Genomic DNA, 10264 nt, shown 5'->3' on the forward strand with positions numbered 1-10264 from the left:
AATTCTGTCACATGTATGCACAGGAGGCGCGTGGTGAAATAAGCTTCAAAACTTCATCTTCAGCTTTCTATTAGTTCGGTTCAGCTGAAGTATTGTTGTATGTTATTGAGTGTACAGGTTTTCCCTTCGGTAACTTCTAAAGAAATATCCAACTTTTTAAAGTATTGATGTCGTTGTTTAGACTCCCCTTCCTATACCCTTCTATTTATTATATTCTTTGATCGCGACGAATCAGTTCCATTTATACAAATAAATACTAAATAAACTCTAGGAAATTAACATTTCAAATTACAAAATGACGTATTTGCCAAACAAAGGTTCATGATATTTTCAAACTTTGGTACTGTATTTGGGAAATGAATCATAAAATAAATAAATTTCCAATAATTCTATCTAATTTAAATATGGAACTCTTATGCAAACTTTCATGCTAGCAGTCCTACAAATTTAGGCTGTTGTCAGTCGATGTTTAAGTTTATTTGATTTGACATAATTGTAATAGCTTATCAATATGTCTCAGGAAGATTCAGGAGCACCAGCAATGCGACAAGGCCGCCTAGTCGCAGTCACGGTAGGAGGAATTGACCTTGATGGAGCCCGAGTAGCAATTGGAATGAGGATAATATGTTTTTGTTCGTGGATAGCTGAAAATCTACCGTATGAAACTTATTTTTAACATATCCAAATTATATGTTAGCTCTATATATCAATATCTTCTTGATGAAAATCTTGTTCAATACTATTAACAATTTGATACGATATAGGGATATGGTTAATAATATGGGTGTTCTTTTATTGCTAAATTTTCTGGTTTCTTGTATCAATACATGACTTGAAATAACAGCAATTCCCATCATGTAACAAGCGCATCAAAATGATGTCTCAGACATCATGATCATAATAATAATATTGTCCTAACATCCCGAAAACGGTATTGCAAATTATTGCCGTAAAATTAAAGCTACCTATAGAATTATTTTTCATAATAAACGTTTAGAAACCACTTATTAAAATAATTAACATCTGTAATGTACAATAGGGAATTGAGCTTAAGCACCTACCTTCAACAGCACCAACTAGCTAACGTAGACTGTAGTTGATAAAGGAAGCAGGAAGTATCGTCCACGCTTATATATTGGTAGAACTCACAGAGACCACATATTACAGTTTTTTATGAGAGCGCGTAAAATATCGACCGGTCAGTTCGGATATATATCAATGGTCCTCCTGGCTGGCCTAGGCCAGTCTGGGTACGGGCCTCGGGGTTGCCCCCCCTACCCGGGATGGTCCTCCCCGACGGTTCGACCGTCGTGTCGATTCTTTTAGGCCCATAGGGCCAGGGTCGTTGTGACCCAGTGGCTATCTTTCTTCAGTGGTAATGTTGTTCACTGGTTATGTCGTCCTACCGCGTCTCCAGATCGTCGTCTTCCTCTTCACCGATGCCTGCATCGGCGCTGATGGTCGGCGACAATAGGAGCTCACGAGGTAACGGACGCCCCTCAGGTGGTCTGGCATGAAGTGGTGCTATACCGTGGAGGTGTACGCTCGCACTGCTATCTGCCTTAGCAAATAGCGAGCGAGCGAGCTTGCGGACGAACTCCTCCACGGTGGGCGTCCTGGTGTCTCTATGGATGACATCATTTCTGACGTACCTCGGAGCTCCTACAATCAAGCGTAGGCATCGGTTCTGTTGGATCTGAATCCTCCGCTTCTGGTACGCTGAGCAGAGTGCGTACCAGGCGGGGGCCGCATACGTCAGGCGCGAGCGGACGTAGGCACCGTAGACCCTCAGTCTGGTCTTTAATGGAAGCCGCGACGTGAAGAGGGTGTGCAGCTTAGACCGGGCAGCCGCGGCATGACTCACCACCTTGTTAACGGTGGGTATCATGCGCAGCCTGCGGTCCAAGTGACACCCCAGGTAGCAGACTGAGGTCTGCCATCCCACGTCCTGGCCTCGAAGGGTGAGCCGACGCATCGGCTTGTCAGCACCGACAAGCAGAGCGGCCGTCTTATCGACGTTGACAGCCATCCTCCACTTGTCTAGCCAATCCGGTATCAGATCCAACACTCGTTGCATCTTGTTTATTGCAACGATCTGGTGGTAGGACGACGAAAAGAATGCGCTGTCGTCCGCGTACAGGGCCAGCAACACATCCTCTTCACCCTCACGCAGATGGTCGCGGAGGGTAGGGATGTCGTCCGTGTACACCGCGTATAGACGCGGTGACAGGCAGCTACCCTGGGGTACTCCGGCTCGAATGGGGCGCGGCTGAGAGTCCGCGCCTTCCACCGAGACATAGAAGCTTCGGCCTTCCAAAAACGACGCCACTACTCGCACATACGCGAGAGGCGCCGAGGTGTTCAAGAGCTTAGCCAGGAGTCCGGCATGCCACACCCGGTCGAAGGCCTTCTCCATGTCGAGAAAGACCCCGACGGTGGGATGCCCTCTGTTTCGCTCACTGGCTAAGTGGCTAAGAACTCTCGCCAGCTGGAGCGTCGTTGAATGGTCGCTGCGGAATCCGAACTGCTCCTCGCGCAGGGGCAGGTGAGGCGCGAGTCTCCGCAGCAACAGACGCTCGAACAGCTTGGCGATGTGCGAGAGTAGCGTGATAGGCCGATAGCTTGCCGGGAGGCGACGATCCTTCCCGGGTTTAGGGAGGGCGATAACCTTCCCTCTCTTCCACGCCTCGGGGAAGTGTCCGGTCCGGAGTATCCCGTTAAAAGCACTCGCGAGCGCTACGAGGCAGTTGTTGGGTAGCTGCATCAACGCGGCGTTGGTTATTCCGTCGGGGCCTGGCGCCTTCCTCTTCGGTAATCGGAAGACGGCCTTCCGCAGCTCGGACAGAGAGATATAATCGTCTCCCTGGAGCGGCGGGCTTGGGGCCGACAGGAATACCTCCACTTGCCTCTGGATCGCCGCGTGATGATGGACGACATCGATTCTTGATAAGTCCGGTGGATTGGGGGTGAATTGACCCTCCAAATGTTCCGCCAGGATCTCTGCTCTGTCGCTGGCGGAATATCTTCTGTTACCCGCTCGATCTAGGAGCGGGTAAACAGGCGAGTCATGTCCGGTAAGCTGTTTGCAGAGGTGGTACAACGTAGTGTCGTGCTCGGATGCTCGATCGATGGTGGCCTCCCAGTAGTCATCCTCGAGAGCCACGAGCGCACGCGACACTTCCTCTGCAATCCTATTGAGGTCACGCTTCACCCTCGGGCAGCGCGTTCGCGCCCACAGTCGGCGAAGAACTCGTTTCTTCCTCAGCTTTACTCGGAGCGAGCTCGGCAGCTGGTCCTGACGACTTCTCGGTGTGCTTCCTTGAGAGGTGGCTGCTTCTTTGGTCAGTTCGGACATCGATGAACACTATAGTTCAACGTATGTGGCGCTGTAGTCGCGCGTCTAACCAATAGGAACGCTTCTATTTGGTTTCCTCTGTTATGAATGAAGAGAGTACTCAAGCTTATTCCCAAAAATAAAATAAAAAGTGTGATAAGTTTAGTTTCTAAAGTTTGTGTTGCCTTATAAAGAAAAATAAAAATTAATAATTAAATTTGTTGTATAAATTCTGATAATAATTTGTTGTATAATTTACTGGTGGTAGAGCTTTGTGCAAGCTCGTCTGGGTAGGTACCTCCCACTCATCAGATATTCTACCGCAAAACAGCCGTACTTGGTATTTTTGTGTTCCGGTTTGAAGGGTGAGTGAGCCAGTGTAATTACAGGCACAAGGGATATAACATCTTAGTTCCCAAGGTTGGTGGCGCATTGGTGATGTAAGCGATAGTTAACATTTCTCACAATGCCAATGTCTATGGGCGTTGGTGACCACTTACCATCAGGTGGCCCATATGCTGGCCCGCCTTCCTATTCTATATTAAAAAAAAAGATAAGAAATTAATTTGAAGTTTATTCCGGTTCGGAATAACATCACAGATTTATATATTATATCAATATTATAATTTTGTTTTAGTTCTTTTGTATGGCACATTTTCAATCTATATTCATAAAACTGTACGATCAGTTTGTCATTGATTGACTAAGATCACAGCCGAGATGACCCAGTAGCTAGAACACATAAATTTTAACCGAAGATTGCGAGTTCGAAGCCGGCCAAGTACCACTGAGTTTATATGTGCTATATTTTTGTGTATAAATTATCTCGTGCTGAAAGAAAATTGTATGTGTATTCGACAACTCGCATTGGACCAGCGTGGCTCAAATTTTCCATTCCTTGGCCCATAATTGGGATGCAGGGTGTTATTAATAACATTGTTTGATTGTTTATCTTAAAATGTTTTATGTTTTCTATTGACTTAACTAATCGGTTCACAGAATGAATCTGTGCATACAATGCAGTTCGAATTCGATATTTAAATTATATTTTTATATTTTGCTTTATATCTAAATTACCTTGAATTTACCAATACTGCTGATATTATTAATACAATAAGTAATTTTAATCAAAATATAAAATATTATCAATAACATGGAACGTGTAATGGGTTATACGAAGTTTTCGAATTTATTTCCTCGGGTTTACAATATCTGATAGAATTTGTAATTGCGATTCATTTAAATAATAGTATAATTTAATAGTGGATAAATTACATTGAATTTTGATTTCAGAAAGGGCGGTAACCGAATTCAGTGTTGTAAGAATTGCTGTGAAGTAAAAGATAATGAACATCGAGAAATGAAAGATAATCTTAGATATGTATATAGAATGAAACCTCGTAATAAATATATTTATACTTAAATAAATTCAAATTTTAAAATGGTATTTTATATTAAATATTTGTTTTAATTTAATTATACTATAAAAATAATCTATTCAATTTTGTCCAAAAATATATAATAAATTACACTTTACATATATATAATATAATCTCTAAAAATATACAGTTTTATGTATATATTTTTTGGAGATTTCTTAGTCATTTTCAGGGTTTCGTACCTCTAAAGGAAAAAAGGAACGCCCTTAAGATCATTTCGTTTTCCGTCTGTCTGTTTGTCTGTAAAATTAATACCAAATACTGAGGTCTGCAGTCCATTGGAGGTGTGACAAAATCAAACCTCTAAATCTATGCAATCAAAAGATATGGCCGTTTATGTCGTATTTCCCATGCAAGGGGAATCAAAACCTATAGCGTACTTCCGGTTGACATAGAATCATGAAATTTACCAAGATGCAATAATATGTAGCACAAGTATAGGAAAAAAATACGAACACCGTAAATTTATTCTTTAAAAAATATTTAAAAAAAAATTAAGGAATTTATTTTTACGAACAAATTAAAGGAAAACCTATTAAAGGTTTAAATCTTAAAATAACCTGGTAAATCTTTTAGTATTGTGTACGGAACCCTCATTGCGCGAGAGATTCGCACTTGCACCGTTTTTTTTAATATAATCAATATTTACGTGCAAACGTAAACTAAAACTGTTGAATTTGAAAGTGAAGCTTTCGTTTTAGTTTCGTAGATAAACGGACCCATGCAAGAAATGCGTTTCCGTGATAAATATCGTAGTTAAAGGAAATAGATTGCTCGGACTTTATTCTAAAAGGTTTAGACGGTGAAGGTGTAACTTATTACAACAAATTGAAAGTTATATTTACATGATAGGTGCTGCATTTTAATGTTAAAAACCAAAATCACAGAAGTGATTTCCATAATATCAGTTTCGTCACTGTATAAATGATAGCACAGTACAGAATGATCGCTCACCATCTCTCACCTTATTCTGCCCGGGTTTCAAAATACATTTGATACAAGCGAAAGGAGCGAAAGTCGAGATGGCCTAGTGGTTAGGACGCGTGAATCTTAACCGATGAACGTGGGTTCAAGCCCGGGCAAGCACCTCTGAATTTTCATGTGCTTAATTTCTGTTTATAATTCATCCGTGATTTTCGGTGAAGGAAAACATCGTGAGGAAACCTGCATATGTCTAATTTCATCGAAATCCTGCCACATGTGTATTCCACCAACCCGAATTTGAGCAGCGTGGTGGAATAAGCTCCAAGCCCAGCAGTGGGACATTTACAGGCTGTTACTGTGAAAGGAGGCTCGTGTACTGTATACGAGCGCGTTGATTTCAGGTAAGTAATTAGTGAAAAATACTAATTGTTATCTAAACGAAAGTTCAAAATTTAAAGAATAAAAATGTTTTATTCGCTCTTAGATAAAATCCTACCCAATACAAGCGGTGCTTACGGAGCTCTTGTTTCATATATTTTATCCACGCATCTTTTCACCCCACCGTATTGTATTAATATTATTGATTATGTATTATTTTCTATTTCACGCAAAAGTATCATAAAGAATGTTATATATGTATATATATATATATATATATATATGATAGCTTAATGTTTCAATATTACGACCATTTTATTTTACAGAAACGTGCACGCACAATCTGTTAAAATTAATAAAAGTTTAGGTTATTTTTTGAAGTATTTATTTTCAATATTTTTTTATATTTTTAAAACTTGTACACACAAATATTGCGATAAATATTTTAATAAAAATAGTTCGCAGCTACAGCAAATTGTTTGAAGGTTTTTACAACAATTTTTGTCATTTAATAATTGAAGTTGTTCAAGAATTCTAAACGATCGTCAGGGGAATTTCATAACGCTCTTATCGAAGCGATAAAATTACATACAAAAGATTTATTTAAATGTAACGATCTAAGTTTTCAGACGTGAATTTAGTTATAAAAGTTTTATACTTAATATAAATATTTTACGCACCAATGTGCGCAAACATTTTTATATATTCTTGGATTTCAACTTGAATTGGTAAATAAATCATTTTCGGAGCAAATTAAATATGAATAGAAAAATGTACACAAATACTGCTATTTATATATTTATAGAACTAGCATTATCTTTTAAATTATATTATAAATTGTTATCCGATACGACTTTCGCTAAAATATTCTCCCTCCTCAATATCATACGATATATATGTATCAATGAATTGGTGAAATCTAGTGGCAAGTTATATAAAGCCAATAGTATAACAAAAATTATCTTTAAAAAACTACATACATAATAAATGTCTCGAATTATATTAATCTGAAACAGATATTCAACATCCATTTTTATGTATACGATATGATTTTACTTTTTGTTGCCGTTATTTTCATTCATCAACTTCATCATGTAAGCTGACAGCTAACGAAGCTCTCCATACGTCATCCATATCGACGTTTAAAGGACTTTGGATGAGAAATATTACCAAGTACAAAATTGCCTGTCCAGGCGAAGTTATCTCGGGTCTGATATCCAATGAATGCAACTCAATAGATCTCAATATGACTTTTGAATGAATGAAAATGAAGGTGACTACCTTCATTCAATATGAAGGTATATTTTTTGTTTTAGTTCTTTAAGTCATATCACTTAAAAAAAAAAAAAAAGTAACAGCCTGTGAATGTCCCACTGCTGGGCTAAAGGCCTCCTCTCCTCTTTTTGAGGAGAAGGTTTGGAGCTTATTCCACCACGCTGCTCCAATGCGGGTTGGTGGAATACACATGTGGCAGAATTTCAGTGAAATTAGACACATGCAGGTTTCCTCACGATGTTTTCCTTCACCGTAAAGCACGAGATGAATTATAATCGCAAATTAAGCACATGAAAATTCAGTGGTGCTTGCCCGGGTTCGAACCCACGATCGTCGGTTAGGATTCACGCGTTCTTACCACTAGGCCGTCTCGGCTATCACTTAACATTTGTTAAGTGCTTAATTTTAATTTTACTACTTATATTAGCTGTTACTTAGTTATATGTGATAGATGCTGTGTGTGTTCCTGTAACTGAGGGAATACATAGATTTATAACTCGCATATTATATTAAAGCTTGTCATGTGTATTCGTTGTTGGAGATCCTAATAAAATAAATTAAATAACCCATTGAAACCACTGCGATGGCCGTCCTCGGCACAGATCGGAGAGGCTGCGGGCTCATGTTGATATAACTCATCCGCGGCCTCTCCCGTGCTGGTGCCCGTGTCTCGGCGGAGCTCTCCTCAGGGGCGAAGGTAATCTTGCCCCCCGCACTCTTCGCTAGTGTGTACGGCAGCGTGAGGCCATCCCGGTTGCCATCCTCCTCAGGGCCGTCTGAAATAGGACACGCGAGGCCTCCACCTCACGCATCCACGGCCCTAGGGTTACGCCCTATCTTTTAAGTCCCAGGCGTCAGGGTTGTGGGAGGGACGAGACGTAGCCCTCGTCGTCTCCGCCGAACATATAGATGCTAAACCAACTAGGTCTTTCAAATCAAATGAAATATACCAACTATACATTTAATAATTATAGTAGAATATATAACAATAACAACACGCACAAAAATCTCATTAATTACTTATCTTTGTTATGTTTAGTTGTAGTTTGTTAGGTTCCTTGGAGGAGAAATATAGTCAAAATAATATTATAGTATAAATATTATAACGGGAATCGAATACCGTGCAGAGGTTAACTGAAATTTTGATCAGACCTTAGAATATCTAAAGTAATATAAATGCGAAAGTGAGTTTGTCTATATGTTGGTTTGTTGTTACGCTTTCACTAGAACTAGAATCATCATGAAACTTTTGCATGCATGTTGTAAGGGATATAGAAAAGGGCACAGGGTATCTAACACGCGCACCAGCAGTTGTAAATTAGTCTAATATAAATATTATTATATTACTGGTATTGATATTATGTAAGTTACAAGCAACGTAAAAAAAAAAAAAAAACGTTATTCAATAGATAACAATTTTTATTTCATATCCCTCTTGACGAACGAATAGTCTAAATTGATGATAAAAGCAATTTCGACAGCGGTCAGTACCTAAAGTGAATCTGTATCGTGGTTTCCTATGCTACGGACGTCCGGTAAAAGCCAATTCGAATTTTTTCCTCTTTCCGACTTTTGTTTTTTCCTGTGTCGAAGGCGTGTACGTACAAAACAAACAACAGAATCGACGATGTGATTTTATACAATAAAAACAAATTTGCGATGGAAAATCTGATGTGAAATTGTTGCTTGGTTTATGATTAGTGCAGAAATTTATACAAAAGTTGTAGTATATGTAGTAACTCTTGCAAATCACATGCGGGTGAATTCGCGAAAAGCTGAATTCAATTTAATACTAAAAATATATTAAGCATCAGATTTTTGTGTCGAGTTTTTGCTAGTGTGTTTTGTTCTCGTTAATGTGATTTAACACTCGTATATTTTTTTGAGAATACAACTTTAAACGAACAGCATGTAAATATCTTATTGTTGGGTAAACTTCTCGTTATCCATAAAACTCCACTACGGGTTTGTGGATATACATTTATTTGATCGTTTTTTTTTCTTGCTGGAAAAATGCCTACATCACTCGCTTACGCTTACTACCGTGAAGTTCAATGCTTGGTCCGCCAATGCGGGCCTCCTATATCAACGGCCTCAAGGGGCTTGCTTACCGGAGTACAAAGAACCGCCCTATTCGGCGATAATAAGCATGGCATTTATTACGCTTGGCAGTGAGAGTTTTACTGTCGATCCTTATATGAATTATAGAAACAAATTAAGTCCTTGAAGCCTGGTGATGCTTTTTAATCCAGACAGGATGTGACTGTGAACATATACGTGATTTCTACGAGGTATTTTGGCCAACGATTTCATATTACATTTATTAAAAATAATTTAAACTTAATTCATCATTCAATTATCGAAGTATACTACTACTTCGATAATTGAATGATGAATACTACTTTAATACTGTATTCTAGTACATAAATCTATAGCTTCGGTCTGTATCTACAAACATTGCTATATAGCCGACGTAAATACTTGACGCAAATTGAATTCACTTTTTATTAATGAGGAGTCACTTTAAATTTATATTAAATGTATAGTAAACTGAGGCAGCAACAGCTTCGACCTTATTAAGGTTAATCTCATTAAAGTATAAAAGTTTGCTCTAATTTAGTTAGAGCGTAATGTCGGACGTTCGCTGCTAATAAGCTTTTTATTTTTTGCTTTGAATCAGTTCAATTCTGTTATAAAAACACTAGCTGTTCCCCGTAAACCCATCTGGTCGATCTTTATTAAGGTTAGACCTAGACCTAAACTACCTTTATGTCAAATTTTATTACGATCAGTCTATTTGTTTAGCCGTGATGAGGTAACAAGCAGACAGAGTAACTATCGTATAATTTAATATCTGTCTAATAAATACTGGAATATTATTTTACTTACAAAACTACTATTTGTTTGCAAATTT

The 10264-nt window shown here is 38.9% G+C and overlaps 1 protein-coding gene across 1 annotated transcript in view; it reads left to right on the plus strand.

The window, feature by feature from the left end:
• Positions 1–5168, plus strand: part of LOC126772972 (uncharacterized) — a 28703-nt gene extending 23535 nt beyond the window's left edge. The window contains exons 14-16 of the mRNA XM_050493576.1: positions 521–657; positions 4628–4734; positions 5131–5168. Coding sequence (XP_050349533.1) covers positions 521–657; positions 4628–4734; positions 5131–5168 — 282 coding nt within the window. The remainder of the gene's footprint in view (positions 1–520; positions 658–4627; positions 4735–5130) is intronic.
• Positions 5169–10264: the final 5096 nt, after the last annotated feature.

Source organism: Nymphalis io, chromosome 13, assembly GCF_905147045.1.
Source record: "Nymphalis io chromosome 13, ilAglIoxx1.1, whole genome shotgun sequence".
NCBI classification, from domain to species: domain Eukaryota; kingdom Metazoa; phylum Arthropoda; class Insecta; order Lepidoptera; family Nymphalidae; genus Nymphalis; species Nymphalis io.